Genomic DNA, 23636 nt, shown 5'->3' on the forward strand with positions numbered 1-23636 from the left:
TAATAGGGTGACCACTGAAAGATGTCTTCCATTGGTCGGGGAATCAGTAACATGCGGACACACTCTCAGAATAAGAGGTTGATCATTTACGACTGAGATGAAAAGAGATTACTTCACTCAATGGGCTGTGAGTCTTTGAAATTCTCCACCCCAAAGGGTTGTGAATGCTCCATCGTTGAATACATTTGAGGCTAAAATAGACCGATCTTTTGGTCTCTTAGGGAAACAAGGGTTATGGGGAGCAGGTGGGAAATTGAGTTGAAGCCCAAGATAAGCTATGATTGTATTGATTGGCAGAGCAGAGTCAGCAGGCCAAATGTCCTACTCCTGCTTCAATTTCTTGTGTTAAATGCTTACTGCACAGTCAAACATAGCTCTCAGTGAAAAATGACATTGGGGGAAAGACCGTGGTCGCACACTATAATCTTTGACCCAAGGGATAAATGTCACTTGACAATATAATCACATTATTTATTCTCAAAAGTCAAACACATATTTTATAATGTAATTGCATCTGTTAAGTGTTTAACAAGTTTACCAATAAATGTTAAGCTTGCATATAGTGCTTAGAAATAAATGACCAGTCTGCAATATTCAAAGTTCAATCCATTTCATCACGCACCCTGTAAATTGAGTTGAAATTAACATGTTCTATTATCAGAAAAGCACATTGGTGATATGTAAAGCATGACAGGCACATGCTAACCGTACAATATTCAGTCTATTGAGGAATGAGAACACAAATGGTTGTGGAAGATTTCCTGTTTGTATCAGCAATACATGGTTGTCCCATGCCTCACTTGAAATTTCCATATTATGGGAGCAAATGGAATACTGGTCTATTGAATTTTACACTCAGGTCAGAATTCTATTTGAATGAGGTACACATTGCTCTGGAGTCAGCTGTACAGGATTACTTTAACACACCTCGGCTCACGGCACATACTGTGATCCTTGACATGCTCCAGCATTCTTTGGCAAAGTGTAAAATGTACAGCTAAGTACTTTGAAGACAAGAAATAATTCCCAGAAAATGTGTGTGTCAACAAATAGCTTATCACACAATAAACGGGGACCTTTATGTCAGAGGGGAAGAGGTACACAAATATGCAGTCATCTGAAAGAGTTTGAGAGTTGTGCTTGCAAGGGAGTGATGAATTGCTCAAAGTCAATGTTGAACATGGGATTTTAACTATTTTTCATTTTAGTAGGAGAGCAATTTTATAAAGATTCTGAACTCGTTTTAGTTTTTTTAGGTCGGATTTTTCTGAAGCTGCGTGCGCTCGGATCAGAAACATTTTGTGTGCCATTTTAACAGTCTCTAACTCTGGCTAAACACAGTGCAATTATTCTTCAAAAAAGACTGAAAATAAGTGTACTTAGCGTTCAAATGTTGTTACTTCTTACATGGCAATATCCCCTCAGGCTAGTCTACATTGACTGTGTTTAATAATTAAATGCCCCCAATCTTCCACTTCACATTCTTTAGCCTCTCAAAAGCATTCTTTGGTGTTGTTTATCTCTTCTTTATTCTGAAAGGGGACATTCACGCTACTCAAAGTAAGAATGTTCACTAAAATATACGTTAGCTATGTATAAAGATTTAATTCCTGTTTTTTATTGCTCATTAAAACTGTTTAAGGTATAATGCAGGAAAACAATTGTTCTTTTCTCCCTGCCTTCCTCCACCCCCCCCCCCCCCCCCCCCCCCCCACCACCAACCATCCCCCCATGTATTTTTAATAATGGGGACTGGTTGGCTTAGATAACTGGCATACACCAAAAGCGTGAATTTGATTCCCACTCCAGCTGAGCTAGATTTGGAACCGACCTCCTCATCCTGCCCCAGAGAGTGGAAGGCAATGGCAAAGCACCACTAACAAAAAAACTGCCAACAAAATTGTTCAGGATGAAGCATCAGCAGACAATGAGCCAAGACCCTGCCTTTGGGCAGAGCACGCACAATGATGACATTTCTTAACATCTATAAAACAGTTAGAAACACCATAAGTAGAAAATGTGGCTGTGTCCCACCAGAAGTATAATTAGATGAATCTGAAAATAATTCAGGGGTTAAATCATCCATTTCTCATTGATGGTCACAACCTATGAATCATCTAATGTTATTTGATTAAAATGCCAATCTTAAATGCAAGAAAAGAATAAATATTGGACTCAGTTGTTCAAGAAAGCCAAGAGGACAATGCTTGCTATAGATTTTAAATATGATAAAATAACCACGATTGTCACATCTGAAGCATGACACTTAAACATTTAAATAAGCTATTGCCTATGTTTTTATTTATTTTTCAAAATAATATATCCAGCTGTGAATTGCACCTATTAATCTTGAAATAAGAAAAGTTTCTGAATCATTACCAGGTTCAGCATGAATTATTTACCATCATGCGTTCTCCTCAATCGATTGTAGAAGCATGGGAGTTAACATTACTGTATGCCATTGGTCAATTTTGAATACCAGCATAATACAATGGTTTGAATTACACAAAGAATATTCACAAATAATTTTTTTAAGACATCCCTGGGAACTAGGAGTATGAGAGTGTTGATCAGAGAGCAAGGGACTAGCAGTGATAGTCTCATTTATTTTGTATCCTTTAAGCACTGCAGTATTTTTGATCACATCTTCAAATCTTTTATTTCCATTTAGGTTTAATAGAGAGAACATATTGCATGGATTTTACACTTAACTCCTGTATTTTGCAATGAAAGCATAATGTTTCTATGGGGCATCGTTTTACAGAGCGAGTTTAACTGGATCTGTGCAAAATCCATAAATGGGACAAACGTGGAACACGTGTTCAAAGTCACGAGTCAGTTTAATTTCTTTTAATCAATTCAAATGTTGGGGAATGCAGTTCAGAGTGGAACCTTCACCAGGCAGCTAGAGTTTATGAATATGAATTCCCCAAACTGCTGAGACCACTCTGTAAAAATGGAGGCTGCGAGTGTACAATAGGGCCACAGACTGATTGCAAGTAAATCAATCTGTGTACCTCAGTATGAGCGGTGACAAAGTAAATGTACAACACTTCACCTTATTACCTCAACTTCTCAGGACTGTTTAAACAAATAAGGCTCGAGATTTTAAGCGAAGCAAGAATGAAAACCCGGGCAGGTGGAACAAGCAGATAGGACCAGTCCGCAAATGCTTTAATTCTAACATATTCTATGCCATAGTTCCTGAAACATGTGTGCTGCACATACATACCCTTGACAACTATAGGTATGAGTACATGCTCAATGCTAATTGGCATTGCAGCAGTTTCTTTTACAACTAATGGCTAATTATTAGGTTGCAGACTCTCGGTCCACCTGCTGTGTGCCAAGAGCAGCTCAGTTTACGGCTGCACAGTTGTATGTATTTTAATATGTTTGTACAGTAAGGTATATAATAGGATGTGAAATTACAGCCGTATTAGACAAAACAGCGTGGCTTCTAATTGACATGCAACCATGTATTAAAATCTGTGAGGTGCTTACATTCCCCACGTTGACTTTGATTTCACACAAATCAGTCCTGTGTCGCGTAATTTAAACAATTTTCCACATGACTTTACATAATCTAAATTATACCAAAGGCCATCGAGTTTGTTAAATAATTCTGGTTAACAACACAGGTCAAAGAACAAAAGCTAATCCGCTTCAACCGCCACCCATTGCAGGGCAGCAGGTGTCATTTGGCTGAGTAAAGCAGGAAAAGAACACGTCTGGATTCTACAACTGCTGCAGTAACAACTCGGAACACAATACAGCGGCCCGTCAGCAACCCGTTAACTCACTGCACACTTATAACTTTTTAATGAAGGTTGGCTATTGATCCTCCTGGTTACGGGACTTATTAAACACAAATCTCAAATTTAAACAAAAGAAATTCACAATGTACATAAGCACATAGGCTGTGCAAGTCTTGTTTGCTCATAATTCTTTCCTAAATATATTTGCATTAACGTGGCTAAAGCAATAAAATACATTCCTGTCAGAAAAGCATGGAAAGAGATACTACCTACCCACAAATACATCATCATTTTGAATAGGGAATTAAGGCTCCAGCTGTGCAGTAAAGTCTCCTCTCCTGGTTAAGAATTACTGCTACAAACTGAGGAGAGAGGATACAGTTCTTCTGTTTTCTATTAGTCTTTACAGTCCTTTTTTTTCCTGCAAACCTCTTCTTATTTCTTGGATAGACGCACACCAGCTCTCCTCCGTATGAAGAAACTTGCTTCAGGCTGTTTTGTTTTTCCTCTTTTCACGCTCGTTCTCAATTTCTCTCTTGCTATATTTTTCTCTTGAATGCCAAGCTTATTTGGGTACGGTCCTTGGCGTGTCTCTTTAATGAGGAGGTCTGTGCACCGAAGCAGCCCACTATCCTGGTGCAGGCAGAAGTGAACAGGTGACACCACTCTCTGAGTGTCAGCCTAATTGCAGCTCTGGGATTAGAAGCCCCCTCTGCAGGGAAAAAAAAGAAGGGTGCTCAGGACTCAGACAGGGATAGAGGCACACAGGTCAGTTTTAAGTGGTGGAATGGCTCTGGCATTCAAACTATTACCATGTTTGCAGCAGACACTGTCACCTGCTGACAAGTCCCACAAAACTCAAACTCAACACAAGGAAACCACTGCACCAAAGTCTGGAGCATGTACTGCACACAGCTTTCCCTTTATCTCTCTGACTGTACACCAGATAAAGCCAGAAAGCAGTCGGGTCAAGGTCTTCCCCAATCTTATTACACCAACACCAAAGCATTCAAGGCACTTTTCTACAGCCATCTACTGACACGACTGTGCTATTGCTGCTGCTGCTTGCTGCTGCTGTTGCCTGCGAGTTGACGAGGAAACATACATTTACTTATGCATATTCAGGCTGGTCACACAAGGTAACATTTGCCTGAATAATTAAAATGCATTTGCTAAATTGAGGAATCTGTCATGGACCAGGGCAGGTGGCAAATGGGTAGGCACCTACTGGAAAAGGCCTTTAATAATACTCATCAAAAGTGGTAATGATAAAATGGAATTGAGATGATACATTAAGATACATACAGTTAACAAACAACAATCAAGCGACACTTAGACCTACCCACCACCTCCCAATGAAAGTGCTATTGTGCATGATTACGAAGTCAGGTCTACAACAAAAACACAAAACACAATTCACTTTTGCTGGCAGAGATACACATAATGATGTTTGTTGCAGAAGCATTTTAAAAAGATTCTGAATTTAACATATGAAATAGAATTTTTGGTAACCTCCAACAGCTGCTGGCAGACAATCAAACTACCTCCTGAATCCCTAAAATGTTAGGAGACTGACAATACAGCTTCTGTTATAATCACAGGGTGTAATCAGTTCCTGCTGAAACCACAAATAGGCAAATAGAGCAGCATAGCAAAAATAAAACTGCTCCCACTTGGAGATAGGCTGCATGTCAGGAATATAACCATTTGCAAATCGCAATAGTTTTGCATTCTTCCTGTGGTAATCTAAGTGGATGATATGCTACCAGAAAGTGAGACATACTGAGTTATATTTAGGATTGCCACAAATCTGGGCCTGCCAATTGTCCCAGTGAAAGTGCTTCACTTTCACTGATTGCATTTTGTTTCTATTACTCGAATGCAACATTTCTTTAAACAGAGCAGTCGATCAGCTTCACTCAGCTGGTAGCATTCTCACCTCTCATTTGACAGGTTGTGGGCTCAAGTCTCACTCGAGGATTCAAGTAGATAAGGTGAACGAACACTTAAGTGCAACACATTAGCTGGAGGTGCCATCATTTGGATAAGATGCTAAACCGAGGCCTCATCTGCCTGTTCAGACAGACAGAAAGGATCTGAGAACGTTAGACGAAGTGTAAGGCGTTCTCCTAATCACCTAGTCAACATTCCTAACAATGCCAAAAGCAGACGTGTTTCATCAGATTGTTTGGTAGACCTTGTGAGGCACACATTGATTTTGATGTTAGCCTAAATGACAATCGTGCCATGTATGTGAAGTATCCTGGGACATCTTAAAAATGTTACAAGGCACTTTACAAATACTAATGCTTCTTTTTCTTTGCTCAATTATCTATGGTATTTCTCTCATGGGCAGTTGAGGGCATGGCTGGGAAAGTAGAACTGCTGGGCGAGGATAGGGTACAAGGAGACCAGCAGCACAGCCAGCAGTAGTGAATATAACTTTGACCAGGGCAAAGAATTCAGGCAACGTTGGAGCTGAAGTAGTGCACAGGAATGGAAGACAGTCACTTTCCTATTATCTGGTAATTGGGAACAGCAAAGATCCAGGCCTCAGAGGGACTGGGGAGGGTCAGCATTCCTGAGGCGAATGTAAAGTTTGCCGTTTAGAACCGAAATGAGAAAAAACATCTTCCATAAAAAGGTTGTGAAACTTTGGAACTCTCCACCCAGAGGGTTGTAGATGCGCCATCATTGAATATATTTAACGCTGAGATAGACAGATTCTTTGGTCTCTCAGGGAATCAATGGATATGGGGAGCAGTTGGGAAAGTGAAGTTGATGCTTAACGTTAACCACGATCATGTTGAATCCTGGAGCAGGCTCGACAGGCCATGTGGTCTTCTCCTTCTTCTATTTCCTATGTTCTTATTTTATTTTGCCCTTTCTATTTGAATTTCTGATTTCTGAGTGTATTCATTAAGATATACTCTGTCACGTATCTTCTGTCCAGGGTCAGAATCCTTATTCTGAGCCTGAACAGATCAAGAAAATACACACTAACCTTCCATAATAATAATCTTTATTAGTGTCACAAGTAGGCTTACATTAACACTGCAATGAAGTTACTGTGAAAATCATCTAATCAGCACATTCGGCACCTGTTCGGGTAAACTGAGGAAGAATTCGGAATGTCCAATTCACCTCACAAGCACGTCTTTCAGGACTTGTGGGAGGAAACCAGGGCACCCGGAGGAAAGCAACACACTCATGGGGAGAACGTGCAGACTCCACTCAGACAGTGACCCAAGCCGAGAATCAAACCCAGGTCCCTGGCGCTATGAAACAACAGTGCTATCCACACGCTAACGTTCCGCCCTCCTCTGATATTTCAGAACATTCTTCCAATTGCAGAACTGACTCAATTCAGGAAACCTTGAAGGAAGCATTGAAAAGGATCCGTGCAGACACCACACCCTTTTAATGGCACTCGCTACTGTGTTCTGGTGAGCAAAGAGTTTAAGTGTCCCAAAACCTCTTTGGAAATTTTTGGAGAGAAGATAAATGGGTGAAGAGTGGGTAAAGGGGGTAAGGTATGTGGGTGATGGGGAAAGGGTCGGTAAGGTCAGTGGGTAATTGCGTAGGGTGGTGAGTGGTAGGGTGGGTAAGGCCAGTGGCTAGAGATAGGGTGGGTAAGGGGTAAAGTGGGTGAAGAGGTGTATAAGACGGTAAAATTGGTGAGGGGGTAGAGGGTTAGGGTCAGGCCAGGTTGAGTCCAGGGGGAGTCGGGCTTCATGGGGGGGGATGGGGGAAGCTGGAGTCAGAGGGAGGGGCAGGGATGGGTAGTCAGTTGGTGAGGTTGGATCAGTCAGTTCAAAGGGGTGAGTCTGGGGTCAGGGGGGCTAGTTGGATGGTTGGAGAGGGGATGTCAGGCGATCAGGTCAGGTCATTGGGGAAGGATTGGGGATCAGTGAGGTAATCAGGTGGTCTGAATGGAAGTTGTCGAGGGCACGGCAGGTGCTGAGGTTGGATCATGCCAGGTTGGGGGGGTAGTTGGGCGGCATGTAGCACAGTGGCTAGCACTGTCGCTTCACAGCGCTAGGGTCCTAGGTTCGATTCCCGGCTTGGGTTGCTGTCTGAGCAGAGTCTGCACGTTCTCCCCGTGTCTGCATGGGTTTCCTCCGGGTGCTCCGGTTTCCTTCCACAAGTCCCAAAGCCGTGCTGTTAGGTAATCTGGATGTTCTGAATTCTCCCTCGGTGTACCCGAACAAGCATCGGAATGTGGCCACTGGGAGATTTTCACAGTAACTTCATTGCAGTGTTAATGTAAGCCTACTTGTGACAATAAAGATTATTATTATTATAGTCAGAGGGTCAGGTGGAAGTCAGTGCTTAGTGGAGTCAGGTGATGGGGGTTAATCAGGTTGGGGCATCATGGTGGAGTTGGAGGGTCAAGGGAATAGATGGCTGATCAGATTGGATCAGGTAGGGACAGTGGGAGTGATGGTGAGGTCTGGGGACAGTCAGATGTTACCCGGGGGAGGGGGGGGGGGGTCAGGTGATGAGGTTGGGTCAGGTCAGATCGGGAGAGTGTTGGGTGTTCAATGGGAGTTGAGTGGCCGGGCGGGAGTCAGTACATCGGCGGGGTAGTTGGGTGGTTTGTGGGTAATCAAAGAGTTCAGAGGCTAGTTGTCAGATGGTTGGGGGTCAGAGAGAGGAATTAGGTGGTGAGGGTGGGTCAGGTGAGGTTGGAGGTGCCAGGGGGTCAGGGGATGAGTCAGGTTCAGGTCACGATAGTTTTGGGGTAATCGGAGGTTTGGTTATGAGTTGGGGAGTTGAGAGGAGTCTGCGGGTGGTTGGAGGGGGGAGTTGGGGTCAGTGTGAGTGATTGGGATTATCACATATATAGTTACCCAGGTGTTTGACAAGGTTTTACTCTATATTTCCTGGGTAACTATCCAGGTAAGTAAGTTAGAACCACCCAAAGTCAGACCGGAAGTCTCCGTCCGCTCATCGGCGACGGGATTCTCCAGTCTCGCCGGCAGTGCACCCCTGCCCGCAGGTTTCCCGGCGGTGTGGAATGGCTTCAATGGAAATTCCCATTGACAGCGGCAGGAGCAGACATTCCCACTGCCAGTGAATGTCGCACCGCCTCACGCCGCCAAGAAACACGTGGCTTAGAGGGCTGAGAATCCCACCCTCTGACTCTAACTCAGAGCTGGAGACCTTTTCAGAGCATCCTGGGGAGAAGGGAATTGCCCATCCAAAGTTCAAACTTCCTGGACAATTCCCACAGATTCATTGCATTGGGACTTCCGAGGGGTGCCATAATACATCTTGAGGGGACACCTGATTTCTGACTACTTGGAGACTGGAGGATCTGGGCCTCTGTATTGCAGCATGTGTATACTAGAATATAAAGGGCGACTTCCGGTTGCGGCTATGCAGAGCTAAGCTGCACGTTCGGCAGCTCCCGCCAGGAACGGACCTTTGGGCTCTTTTTAGGGCCCCCAGCGGCATTTTTCCGACGATTCCCGACGTAAGAAGGAGTCAGCAGCAGTCCCCCATCGGTGTATGGCCTGGACCAGGAGTGGGGCAAGCAAGAGAGCGGTGGCAGCGCCTAAGAAAAAGCGATGGAAGAAGCACAAGATGGCGGCCGGCGGAGACCTAGAGGAATGGAGGCAGTGGGCGCAGGTGCAGCAGGAGACTCTCCAGCGCTGCTTTTGGGAGCTCAAAGTGGAGCTGCTAGAACTGTTGAAGGCTTCCATTGACAAGCTGCTGGAGACGCAGACAGCCCAGGGGGTGGCAATCCGGGAGATCCGACAGCAAGCCTCTGAAAGAGAGGATGAGGCCTCAGCCCTCGCGGTAAAGGTGGAGATGCATGAGGTGCTCCACAAAAAGTGGCAGGGACGGTTCGAGGAGATGGAGAACCGGTCGAGGCGGAAAAATTTGCGGATCCTGGGCCTCCCGGAGGGGCTGGAGGGTTCGGACTTGGGAGCCTACGTGGTCGTCCTGCTGAATTCGCTGATGGGAGCTGGGTCCTTCCAGGGGCCCCTGGAGCTGGAGGGGGCCCACAGAATACTGGCAAGGAGGCCCAAGCCGAATGAGCCGCCACGGGCGGTGCTGGTGCGGTTCCACTGGTTCGTTGACCGGGAGTGTGTGCTCAGGTGGGCCAAGAAGGAGCGGAGTAGCAGGTGGGAGAACGCAGTGGTGCGGATCTACCAGGACTGGAGTGCGGAGGTGGCTAAGCAGAGAGCCGGCTACAACCGGACGAAGGCGGCGCTACACAGGAAAGGAGTGAAGTTTGGTATGTTGCAGTCGGCGCGTTTGTGGGTCACCTACAAGGACCGACACTTTTACTTCGAGTCCCCGGAGGAGGCGTGGGCCTTTGTGCAGACCGAGAAGTTGGACTCAAACTGAGGGTTGGGTGCGGGGGTCTGTATGTAACTGTGTTATTTTCTGAGGGGGGCTTTCTGTTAAATGCTGGTTCTGTGTGGTTTTCAGAGCGGGTGGGGCACTGTCTTTTTGCGTGGGTTCGGTGGATGGGCTCGAGGTGGGGGGTAGATTTGTAGTGTGGGGAGCTGATGGTGGGAAGGGGGCTGGGGCCCCGCGAGGGGCTTGGGCTGACAATGGGAGCTGCCTTAGAGGAGGCGGGGTCGGGCAGGTGGAAAGTGCGGGCTTTTTCCCGCGCTGAGGGTGGATGGGGGCGGGGTTGGAGCTGAGAAGCGCGGGCTTTTTTTCTTTTTTTCCCACGTGAGAGTGGGAGGGGGAGGAGGAGAGCCTGCTAGTGGGCACTGGGGAGGAGGGGTAGCCCCACGCTGGGAGGGGTCGGAGGAGTGGCGGGAGTTGCCAGGGTCAGGAGTCAGCTGACTTACGGGAATATTATGGAGGGAGTAACGCGGCTAGGAGGGGTCCTAGCTTGCCCGGGGGGGGGGGGGGGGGGGGGGGGGGTACCGGGTTGCTGCTGTAATGGCCAGGAAGGAGCTGGAGTATGCAGGGGGGGGGGTCGGGATGGGGGTTTGCCGCCGTGGGGAACGGACCGAGCGGGGGGCGCTGGCCTGGGGCGGACAGGGGACGGGTTATGGCTAGTCGGCGGGGGAGGGGGGGATGGAACCCCCTGATCCGGCTGATAACTTGGAATGTGAGGGGACTGAATGGGCTGGTCAAATAGGCCCGTGTGTTTATGCACCTGAAGGGGCTGAAGGCGGACGTGGCCATGCTTCAGGAGACCCACCTGAAGGTGGCGGACCAGGTTAGACTGAGGAAGGGGTGGGTAGGCCAAGTGTTTCATTCGGGGCTGGATGCAAAAAATCGGGGGGGGTGGCGATCCTGGTGGGAAGGAGGGTGTTGTTTGAGGCGTCCTAAGTGGTGGCTGACAGCGGCGGGAGGTATGTGGTGGTGAGCGGCAAGCTGCAGGGGGAGCAGTGGTGCTGGTGAACGTATACGCCCCGAACTGGGACGATGCGGGTTTTATGCGGCGCATGTTGGGCCGCATTCCAGATCTGGAGATGGGGGGCCTGATAATGGGGGGGGGGACTTCAATACAGTGCTGGATCCCCCATTGGATCGATCCAGGTCCAGGACGGGTAGGAGGCCAGCGGCGGCTAAGGTGTTGAGGGGGTTTATGGACCAGATGGGAGGGGTGGATCCTTGGAGGTTTGCGAGGCTGAGGGCCAGGGAGTTTTCATTCTTCTCCCATGTGCATAAGGCCTATTCCCAGATCGATTTTTAAATTATGAGCAGGGGGCTGGTTTTGAGGGTGAGACACGAGGTGGGGGGAATGCCAGAGGTGATGAAGATTCTCAGGGACTTTGTGGACTTCTCAGGGTATAAGCTCAACCTGTGTAAGAGCGAGCTGTTCGTCGTGCACCCGGGGGACCAGGAGGTGGGGATTGGTAGGCTCCCACTAAAAAGGGTGGAGAGGAGCTTTAGGTACCTGGGAGGTACAAGGCTGGTGGAGCAAATGGAGGAGGAGTTTAAAAGATGGGACATGTTGCCGCTGTCGCTGGTGGGCAGGGTGCAGTCAGTCAAGATGACGGTGCTCCCGAGGTTTTTGTTCCTGTTCCAGTGCCTCCCCATCCTTATCCCGAAGGCCTTTTTTAGGAGGGTTAACAGGAGTATTATGGGATTTGTATGGGCGCACGGGATCCCGAGGGTGAGAAAGGTGTTTTTGGAACGGGGCAGGGATAGGGCTGGCTGGCGCTGCCCAACCTCTGTGGGTACTATTGGGCTGCCAATGCAGCGATGGTGCGTAAGTGGGTAATGGACGGGGAAGGGGCAGCATGGAAGAGGATGGAGATGGTGTCCTGTGTGGACACGAGCTTGGAGGCGCTTGTCACGGCGCCGTTGCCGCTCCCTCCAACGAGGTATACCACGAGCCCTGTGGTGGCGGATACCCTCAAAATCTGGAGGCAATGGAAACGGCACAAGGGGGAGGTGGGGGTCTCGATGGGGTCCCCGATACGGGGGAACCACCGGTTTGTTCCAGGGAGAATCGATGGCGGGTTCCTGAGTTGGCACAGGGCAGGTGTTAGGGGGTTAAGGGACCTGTTTTTAGATGGGAAGTTTGCCAGCCTAGGTGAGTTAGAGGAGAATTTCGGGCACCCCCCGGGGAACATGTTTAGGTATATGCAGGTAAGGGTGTTTGCCAGGCGGCAGGTGGTGGGGTTCCCTCTGTTGCCCCCACGTGGGTTCCAGGACAGGGTGCTTTCGGGGGTGTGGGTTGGAGAGGGGAGGATTTTGGACATATACCAAGTGATGCAGGAGGTAGACGAGGCCTCGGTGGAGGAGCTGAAGGGTAAATGGGAAGAGTAGCTGGGTGAGGAGATTGAGGAGGGGACGCGGGCGGATGCTCTGGAGAGAGTGAATTCCTCCTCTTCCTGTGCGAGGCTTAGCCCCATACAGTTCAAGGTGCTGCATAGGGCTCATATGACCGGGACGAGGATGAGTAGGTTCTTTGGGGGCGAAGACAGGTGTACTAGGTGCTCGGGGAGCCCAGCGAACCATGCCCATATGTTCTGGGCACGCCCAGCGCTGGGGGAATTTTGGAAGGGGGTAGCAAGCACGGTGTCGAGGGTGGTAGGATCCAGGGTCAAGCCAGGCTGGGGACTCGCAAATATTTGGGGTTGCAGTGGAGCCGGGAGTGCAGGAGGCAAAAGAGGCCGGTGTTCTGGCCTTTGCGTCCCTAGTAGCCCGGCGGAGGATTCTTCTTCTGTGGAAGGATGCGAAGCCCCCAAGCGTGGAGGCCTGGATCAACGATATGGCGGGGTTCATCAAATTGGAGAGGGTGAAACTTGCCCTGAGGGGATCAGTACAAGGGTAATTCAGGCGGTGGCAGCCTTTCCTGGATTTCCTGGCAGAACGGTAGGGAAAAGAAAGGCCAGCAGCAGCAGCAGCAGCCCTGGGACGGGGGGGGGGGGTTGTTTCGGTGGGTTGGGTTGAAGGGGCGTGTACATGTGTTCTTTGGTTATGACGGGTGTTAATCTCTTTCTTCTTTTTGTATTTAATGGGGGGGGGGTTCTTTTTTGTTTTTCTTAATTGTTAATATTTTTGTTTTTTGTTAATATTTTCTGTTATTGATATTTTGTGAAAATCTGAATAAAAATTATTTTAAAAAAAAAGAATATAAAGGGCACCATATACACCATATACATTATCCGTGATCAAGCTCCGAGATCATCAATATTTCTATTATCTTTTAACGAGTGTCACCACAGTTGTAGAGCACAGAACAGCCTAAGGAAACTAGGGAGAACTAGAGAGGAAATAGAGAGAACAATGTGGCGTTCTTTCCTAACTTTAAACACAGATATTGTCCCAAATGTTACTTTGGCGGGTCAAAAATTTGGCACCTGCAGCTAATCAAACTTGCCCTTGTCCATTTAATCTCCATGATATTTTGCTCTCCAAGTTGCTGGAAGTGTGAGATAGGAAAGGTGCAGCGGCCTCTACAGGACATTTGGGGTCTGCAAGTACTGGAGAAGAAACTGTGCACCTTCTCAAGCTATCAGAAGGATTGTGAAATTAATAGCACAAGTTCTGAATATGAAAGCGTGTGTTACAGTGCATGAATTCAATTTTACATCAGGTAGAGGAAAATAAATAAAGTGAAAGAAAGGGTTGGGAGAAGTAAAAAAAAAGACAATGAGGGAAAAGTGAAAAGAAGTACATTTAACATTCTGTGGTGAATTTGGTTCATCTCTCCGCTGTGCACGAACAGGAAACGGATGCTATTTAAACTTGAATGGGGAAACAGTCGGTGAATTGCCTTTTTTACGAAGCTAATAGCAAAGTGGTGCATCTGGGCCAGCAACTTTCAGGCTTCCATGCTTAAAACTGCACATCTGCCTTCATCTGGATTTTCTGCGCAATTTGTGCATGCGAAACAGACAGCAATATTAGCTTCACCTTGCTTTTAACATCAATTTTCGAACCAGGTTTTAGAGAGGATGAATAAAGTTTAGGGATAAGGTTGAGGCAGCAATTCCGTCTCAAGAGTTTTGCTGATTTTCAAAAACTGTTCAAACCCCTCTCTGGTAGTTTTCTATTCCACGAGGGCATTCTTTGCTTGAGTTACTGCCTTGTAGCTAAAGCCAGTAACCAATTATCTCTTGTGCCATTGCTCACTCATTGTCAGTGTAACTTTTGATTTTTACTGGGATCCCAATGGAACATAACATTTTGCTCGTTGCTGCAAAACAGCGAATGTGCCAAGAAATTCATCATAAAATTTACACAAAGCAAAAATTATAATACACCTCAATGAAAGTGAAAGCACAGATATAACTTGCAATCAAATTTACCGCATTTAAAAAGACCCCAAAGATGGCATTTATTCCGGGCAATGAGAGTCTAGCCTGTTTGCTGGAGGACTGGTAAGAGCTCCTAGTTGTCCCTGTTGGGGATGGACCGCTGTATTAAATACCCATCAGGGGCCTGACTGGTCAGTAGGCTGGTCGTCACAGGATTTAGAACCTCAGTGTGGAAATCCTGATGCACCCCCCCCCCCCCCCCCACACCTGCTCTCAGAGTTTCCAGTCAAAGGCTAGTAGCTCTCAATTTCCCACCAGCATCATCATGTGCCGAGGCAAGTGCCAGTGATACACCCACAGGGATCCAGGCCATATGTGAGTGAAGGTGGGAAGGGGGTTCAAGGGGAGGGGGTTGCAGAAAGGGATGGGAGGGTCCCGGCCGAAAAGGTAGAGGGAAGGCTCTCAGTAGGCATCCTTTTCAATATACGTCCCTCCATCAGCAGGAATGATGAAGCCCTTAAGTGGGCATTAGTTGTCCACCTATAGGGCTCAGTTGGCGACTGGGCGGGAAGGCTGTCCCCGAGTTTTAAACTGCAGGATTCAATTCTGACCCAAGTACACCCTTGTTTTTATTTCTCCAAACAACTGTATCTTTGTTTACCCAATAATTTGGTTGTTGAAGTTTGCATAGAGGATTTGCTGTATTTAAGATGTTTAACTTATCTGTTTATTCGTCCTTCCACTTTCTTCAAAATTGTTTTGCTATCCTCAGTCATTTGTATTATTGTAAAAGATAGTTTTCTACCCCATAAGAAAAAAGGACGCTTACAATCTCACAACATGCCAAAGTGCTAAAAGCACGTTTGAAGTGTTGTCGGTGTTGTCATGTAAGACACATGACAGCCAATTTGTTCACAATAAGGTCTCACAAACACAGCTGTGATGATAACTGAACTCATTTCTTGGTGGTGTCCATCAAGACATAGATTTTGGCCAGGACACTAAGAAGAACTCCACAGCACCTCTTCAAATAGCACCATGGAATATTTTACTTCCAAGATTTAGAACAGATGAGAGCTTGTCTTAACTTTTCCCCCCCCCCAAGTAATGGGAAATTTAGTGTGGCCAATCCACCTACCCTGCACATCTTTGAGTTGTGGGGGTGAGACCCATGCAGACATGGGGAGAATGTGAAAACTCCACATGGACACTGACCTGGGGCCAGGATCAAACCCGGGTCCTTGGCGCCGTGAGGCAGCAGTGCTAACCGTTGTGCCACTGGGCCGCCAAGAGCTTGGCTTAGCTTATCATTTATAAGATGGCACCTCCAAAAGTGCAGTACAGTTGGTGCTAGATCAGCACTAGTTAGTGCTTGGCAGTACAACCAGATTTTGTGCTTAAATCTCAGGAGTGGGTTATGAAGACACAACCTGTTGACTCAGAGGAGTGTTATCACAGTGCACTTCACATTGTGAATGTGTAAGTCTTGCTGGTGTTGCTATCTCATTGTCCAATCTTAACTGTATGGAATCAGAATGCGTGGTCACTTGCAATGGGTCAGACTGGTTGACTGAGTGACTAATATGCTTCAACTATAATGTCAACATTCAATATTAAAGTATCGTACTACATCCCTGTCTAGTTCCAAGCCAAACATCAATGCCATTAAGTAATGTAACAAGCAATACATTACAAGTAAAAACATTCAGTCATAATTTTTTTTATAACCAAAATTGTTCTAAAAATTTGATATTTTAAAGTTTTTTGTTCCCATGCCAATCCTGCCTCAAAATTCCGGGATAAAATGTTTATTTTTTGCTGGTTTGCAGTGGAACAGATTATTTACAGTTCCATATGGCGAGTGTAAAATTTCCAATAATTGTATTTCTCACATGGGATTTGTGACCATTAGCTCAGACTGTTTTTTTTCTCTATCTCACCTCCTCATCTTCCACCCACACTGCATGCACACTGCATGCCATCCCATGCCCCCTCAACCCCTACTCACCCCAATTCCACCCCATACCTATTCAAATCATCCATGCGGCCCCATGTATCCAGCATGAACTATATACAGTTCTCAGGAATGTTTCAATAGAAATGGGAATTACTTTTTTAAATCATTGGGAACAAAATCAAACCTTTAATTACTTAAAAAAAACTCAATTCACACATGCTGTCCTTGATTCTAGAAACAAGACACTGCTCCAGTGGAAAGAAAGTAATCCTTTAAATGCCTTTTAAGTTTTAAACAAACAAGAAACCACATCAAAGGCATATTCTGTTATTACAGCTGATTAAACTTTCAATCGATTTTGGACCAATAGACAATGCGCTGAGCTGGAAACAACAGCTTTTGAAATCTAGCCAAGCATTCATAATTGTTACAACTATCATAACAAAACTTTCCAGCTACATTGTGTGAGGCTGACTGAACAGAATGGTGCTGTATTTCTATTTCAAAGTAGAGTATATGTCAGTCAAATGAGGGGGACGGTTGCAATGTTTTCAATTTTCAAAATCAGGATTTTTTTAACAGTCGCAGCTGTAACTCCAATTAAATCACAGAACAAAGCATGATAGTATGCACACTGATAAGACATCTTTTTGAAAAATAAATTTTCAATGCATTATGTCACTCATTGTGATGTATGAGAACAATTAAAAACACATCCATATGACAATACAGCATCTAATCATGACATTGGAAGGTGTCAAACAATTCAGAATGTCCCCGACTCCCCAACAGGCTTTCCCTGATGGTCAAGCTCTGGTGTTTACAAAACCCCCACCAGCACATGGAAAATAGTGCACGGGAGGAAATACAATGTACCTCTGGTCTTCACAATGGGAACCCTGACCTCGGAAGAGTTTTGAGTGCATTTTGCACCCATAAGACCTTCCCACCCCACCAAAAAGCCACATGAAGATGGTGTGGGGTTTGGAAGGCACAGGAAAATGATTTTTCCAGCAAATAAATACTAAGCAACCTATTTCCAGGGGGTGAAGCCGATTCTGATGACCGTTAAAACGGCGGATGAAAACGAGAAGCAGAAGCCCCATTCTTGGCAGCAGACAGAAGGGGGCAGGGCATGAATTCCACAACCTATAAACCCAAACTCAGCAGAGCCATTTATAAATTAGTGCCGAGATCAAATAGGCTCTATTTTTGCTATTCGCATGACCTTAAACTACAGTGTGGGAGTCCCAAATTTATGGAGAAGCCATCAATGCTCTTCAAGTGTGGATGTGAAGTTATTTAGTTCCCAGTCCTTTCATTTGAAAAAAATGTAACATGTTGAAGTTGTTCCGGGTGCTCCAGTTTCCTCCCACAAGTCCCGAAAGACGTGCTCTTAGGTAATTTGGACATTCTGAATTCTCCCTCTGTGTAACTGAACAGGCGCCAGAATGTGGTGATTAGGGCTTTTCACAGGAACTTCATTGCAGTGTTAATGTAAGCCTACTTGTGACAACAATAAAGATTATTATTATAATGTGGTTAGTAAAACAAAATTACTAGCTGTTCCTGCATTTTAAATAGAGTTCATTGTTGATATTTTCCTCAGACTGTTATTACAGCGCGGAAGTCATTTTGAATGCTTGGCTGAATTTTAAATGCTCTTATCTCAGTTGGGAGCAAGTCACCGTTTGATTGATATTTTAAAGAGGCTGTTAAAGCAACAGGTCTCTTTGATTGGTCACTGAAATATATTTGTTTTTACTACAGAATGAATATTCAAGGCGTTTTAAAACCTTTGAATTTGCTTTGTGAATGAGAGTTTAGGGGCGGAATTCTCCGCTCCCCACACAGCCTGGGAGAATCGTGGGAGTGCCTCCCGACATTTTTTACACCTCCCCTGGCGCCCCCGCGATTCTCTCCCCCCTCTCGGAAAAATCACCGCTCGCTGTTTTTCATGGCGAACAGCGATTCTCCGAGCTTGATGGGCCGAGCGGCATGCCCTTCACGCCCGTTTCACCACGGCAGCAACCACACCTGGTCGCTGCATGCATGAAACGGGCGGCGGATGCCGATTTGAGGCATCCAGGGGCCCGATTGGGACAGGAGTACCGCGACTGGGCTCCGGAGGGGACAGGCCCGTAATCAGTGCCCACCGATCGTCGGGCCTGCGTCCAAAACGGACGCACTCTTTCCCCTCCGCCGCCCGGCAAGACCAAGCCGCCACGTCTTGCCAGGCGACGGTGGAGAAAGACGGCACCGCGCATGCGCGGGTTCGCGTCGTCTGCGCGCTGATGTCATCCGCGCATGCGCGGGTTCCTGCGCATGCGCGGATGACATCCGCGAAGCGCCGTTCGGGTGTCATTTCCAGCGGCCGAGGTCGCGGCCGGGAACGACGGGGGCCCACACCTAGCCCCCCGGGTGGGGGTGAATTAGGTGCGGGGAGCAGGCCCCGAGGCCGTCGTGAACCTCGGCCGAGCTCACGACGGCCTCCGCGATTTTTGGAGCCCTTTCCAGTTTCAGGTGTGTATGAGTGAGAGCTCTGTTAGATTATTGGAAGTTCATTTTTTTCCCTGAGGTCTGTCGATGGTGGATGCTGAGTAAATGGCAATGGAGGTGTCATGAGGTTATGAGGTGGCTTAGCGGTGGCAAGAATGGGGAAAGAGGGTATGAGCAGGCATAAGTTACCATGCGCATAGTGAAGTGTCATACTGCAGGATGGCTGTAGACTGGTGGAAGGCAGATCACTGGCAGGTAGGTCTCAGAAGTTCTAACATTCCTCAACTACTGGTACCATGAAGTGTTGGGCACTGTGGTCTCGTGAAGCAGACATATGCCACCAACACTGAAGAAGGTTCAACACTATTTTATTAACTCTTATAAAATACTAGACATACTATAACTGTGGGTTTACATGCTGTTAGTTTAATTAGAGACCTGTGCCTGTCCGAACCAGTTGAATCTCTCAGCACGTGGTGGGAGTCTGTACTGTACTTGATGAGCTCTTGTGCTTCTGATAGGCAGCATCCAGAATGAGAGGGAAAAGTGATGCCCTCTGTCTTTATAGTGCGTGTGTTCTAACTGGTGATTGGCTGCGTGTTTGTGCATGTTGATTGGTCCAAGTGTATGTCCATCAGTGTGTGTCTGCACCATGATATACTAGTGTATATTATGACACATAGGGACAAGGGTGAAGGGGTATGAGGGGTGAGGTCTAGAGAGCATTTTCTAAAACAACAGGGGTGAAGTCTCAGATACCTGTAGTTAGGTAGGTTTTCTCATAAGCTTGCCTTAGCACTTGCCTGCCCCTGCAACCACCTATAATCTGTTTCCAGGATGGGCAGACCCAATTAAATGCTGCACCCACCTCCCCACTGTAAAAGATGGGTGTAACGGGCCCTTTAAGCTGAGGCAGTTCTGCTGAGTAGGGAGATTTCCCTAAGTCCAGCGTTTCACGACCCAGTTCTGTTGGGAGGCAAGTGCAGCCCTAGTCCCTCCAACAGAAATGAAAACACATTGGCCGGGATTCTCCGAAATCCCGGCCAAGTGTTGATGCCGGCGTCAAAACTGGTGCGAGCGATGCCGGCATCAATGGGCCTCCAGGCCCAGTCATTCTCCCCTCCCTTGGGGGCTTTCAGCGCCGGAGTGCTGTGCACTGCTCCGCCGCTGAAAGCCGGCCCAACACGGCCGGCACTGGTCCGTGCATGTGTGCCACAGCTGGCGCGGGTCCCGCATGCGCCCCACGGCCATCTCCGCGCCGGCCCCCAGGCAACATGGCAGAGCCCTACAGGGGCCCAGTGCGGAGGAACATAGGCCTAACCCCCCCCCCCCGGAATGAGCGCGCCCGCTGATCGGTTGCCCCCGATCGCGGGTCTGGCCACCGTGGAGGCCTTCCCCCAGAACGCCAAGGTCCGCCGGGTAGGACGATACGCGAATGAAGCTGGCGGGCCGCTTCGAACGGCCCCCGACCGGCGCTGCGGCGACCGCCCCGGCGCAATTACCGCCAATTCCCACCCATTACATATTGTGAAAGCTGAGGCGGAAGAGGAAGAAATACACCTTAGGTTGTGTTTAAGCATATATTTAAAGCAGATATTTAAAGCAGAGATGAGAGAACTTCAATTATAGGTTTTCTGAACCCTCACCTCTAGCAAGAGTGCCAGAAGAACTAATCCGAAAATTGCAAATGCCCATTATTTTCCAGCGCAGCAAATGTACCTCACACAGGAAATGACACAGAAAATCTACCATCCACCCTCTGTTTGGCCATTCTGTATTCAGAATGGGAGTATTTAATGTTGATAGCGAGTGTTTAAAATGGAACAAACTGAAGTTCTACATTATACAGGCATCCCTCACTTTCACCAGTGTAAGTATTCATTCCTTCAGCAAAACATTACTTGGAAAATCCAAATTTTGATACATTACCAAACGCAGTACTTCTCAGCGCATTTCTTTAATGATACCTCATAAGTATCAACCTCAGCAAGCATGATTTTCTTTGGCTGTGTAAATAAAAGTATGGCATGCACCGAAAACATCCGACAGCTTTCAGTGCAAGTTTAACCAGATTTTAGCAATGCTTTTGTTTATGATATAAACAAACGTGTACTACATTATTCTGGATTATGTTAAATGTTTCTACTGTCTTTAGGGGGATTGCATGTCACAGGCTGGAATTGTTAGCAGTGCAAAAGCTAATTGTTTTTCTGTCATGAACAATCTGTCACATTATTTGAATAATTCAACTTCCTTTCTGAATATTAAAGGCCCAGTCATGAAGTTCTGTCCAGGCGACCAGTTCCATTATGGGTATGCAAAGGGAATCAACTGCACATTACCTCTCCAGGAACACACAATGGATGCTTTTTAGGCTCGCAAAGGTCACTTGTGACTCACCATTTGGATTGAGGGTAATCTGTTCTTGCTTCTTTTAAGATATAAAATATGAATGTGCAAAATGTTTAGTATTGATTTCATTAGTAATTCCTCGCCCTCCTATTTTAAAATCTCCTTTGATAAACATGCTGAGTTGCTCTGGGATGAACAAATCACACATGGTGACCATGATTGAGTACATCACTCTGGTCACGGGTGGCTCCACAAGACATCAATTGTCAGCTGCTGAATGTGTGGTGGCACTATTGATGAGCCATTTGTATGTACCAATAGTCAGCAGCAGTATGAACCATGTTGACTTGTTTTCCTTCCTGAGCCAATGATGCTGAGGCCAATTGTCATTGCCCCACCATCATGCTAGCTGAGATCAGCTAATTTAGAGTTCATGCGACACAGATGCACACTTCTAGGTAAAGACATTAGAGAAACCAATTAAAAATAATTTTGAAAAACATACTCCGGCGCTAAAATTCCTTGATAGAGGGCTTGTTAATAGTACCAAGTGCCTTCCAGTAGCACTTTACATCTGTCTCTAAATTTACAAGTTAAATAATATACCTGGATTCAAATAAAAAACATTTTCCTTGAGCACAACTTAATTTCATGATGGAATATCCTGCGTCCATGGAATGTTCCTGTTTTCAGCGGGCCAGAGTGGCGGAGAGTGTGGAGAATCAAGCGGGAGGCGCAAAACAGCTTTTACACTGGCATGATTTCCCCGCTCGATTGTCCCCGCCTTACGTCGCTGGGGGGCAGGGGGGGTGAATCCCGCCCACGTCGGCTGCCGAATTCTCCGGCGCGGGCGGGAATCGCGGCGCGCCGGTTGGCGGCCGCTGGCAGTGCACCCCCCCCGCCGGGCGATTTTCCAGCCCACGATTGGCCGCCCGTTTTCAGCCAGTCCCGCCGGCGTATGTTACACCAGGTATTTGCCGGTGGGACCTGGCTGCGCAGGCGGGCTCCAGGGTCCTCAGGGGGGCGCGGGGGGGATCTGGCTCCGGGGGGTATCCCCACGGTGGCCTGGCCTGTGATCAGGGCCCACCGATCCACGGGCTGGTCTGTGCTGTGGGGGCACTCTATTGTTCCGTGTCCGCCGCTGTGGTCCTCCATGATGGCCGACGCGGAGATGAACCCCCCAGCCCATGCGCTGGGATGACGCCAGGACACGCTGGCGCTCCTGCACATGCGCCAACTCACGCCTGCCGGTGGAGGCCCTTCGGCGCCGGTTGGCGTGGCATGAAGCCCCTTCCCCGCCGGCTGGCACGGCGCTAACCACTCCGGGGCCGGCCTAACCCCTGAAGGTGCGGAGGATTCCGCACCTTTGGGGCGGCCCGATGCCGGAGTGGTTCACGCCACTTCTCGGCGCCGGGACCCCTGCCCCGCCAGGTAGGGGAGAATCCCGCCACTCATTTCCATATAGATGTGTTTACGCTGGATTCTCCCCCCAAGTTGGACTGGACTTTCACGTCGGCATGCAAATCATGACAGGTCCCCAATGACGTGAACCTGGTGAACAGAATCTAGGGGGCATTGCTCAGAGGCATTGCCAGGGAGTGCTCCATGGGGGAGCTGCCGGGTGTTCCATGTTGGTAAGGGGAGTATCTTGGTGGTGGGAGCAATGTCTGTGTCCAGTAGGGAGAGGGGATTCCCTTTCCATGCAGACCTTTTTACTATTTTTTTCCTTTTTACTTCCCAATAATAATAATCTTTAGTAGTATCACAAGTAGGCTTACATTAACACTGCAATGAAGTTACTGTGAAAATTCCCTAGTTGCCACACTCCGGTGCCTGTTCGGATTCACAGAAGGAGAATTCAGAATGTCCAATTCACCTAACAAGCTTTTGGGACTTGTGGGAGGAAACCAGAGCACCCAGAGGAAACTCTGGACATGGAGAGAACGTGCAGACCCCACACAGACAGTGACCTGAGCCGGGAATCGAACATGGGTCCCTGACGCTATGAAGCAATAGTGCTAACCACTGTGCTTCCTGGTGGGGTGGTCTCATTCAGAGTCCACCCTACCACCATGATGCCCTGCGACCCACCTCCTGGTTCGCTTATGACTAAGTGTCCGTCAAGAAAAGCCAGCACAAGCTGGCAGGCGATATCCCCCTTTCCCACCTGAGGTGAAACAAAGTCCAAAAATAGAAAATTTCCGCCGTTTATATCCGTATTGGAACAAATATCTGAAATATTTTTCTCGTCGATACATGCTGAAGCAAACTGAAAGTTTAAATCACTTATTCTTTTCACGCCTTTGGGTAGAAAATCATCTTGAGCAGTAACAATGAACAAGTGCTACCATATCTGCCATCTGATATACTCTTCAGCTA

At 47.4% G+C, this 23636-nt stretch overlaps 1 protein-coding gene across 10 annotated transcripts in view; it reads right to left on the reverse strand.

Annotated features, from left to right (window-relative positions):
* rbfox1 (RNA binding fox-1 homolog 1) overlaps positions 1 to 23636 on the reverse strand; it is a 2164526-nt gene that overhangs the window by 891601 nt on the left and 1249289 nt on the right. Inside the window, exon 4 of one of the 10 annotated variants that reach the window (XM_038821067.1) lies at positions 4032 to 4470. The exons of 8 other annotated variants lie outside the window; for them this stretch is intronic. In XM_038821067.1, the coding sequence (XP_038676995.1) occupies positions 4032 to 4049 (18 nt within the window). In that variant the 5' untranslated portion in view covers positions 4050 to 4470. Of the gene's footprint in view, positions 1 to 4031; positions 4731 to 23636 lie in introns of those variants that run through there. One more of the 10 variants, XM_038821068.1, reaches the window with a different exon arrangement.

This window comes from Scyliorhinus canicula, chromosome 15, assembly GCF_902713615.1.
Source record: "Scyliorhinus canicula chromosome 15, sScyCan1.1, whole genome shotgun sequence".
NCBI lineage: Eukaryota > Metazoa > Chordata > Chondrichthyes > Carcharhiniformes > Scyliorhinidae > Scyliorhinus > Scyliorhinus canicula.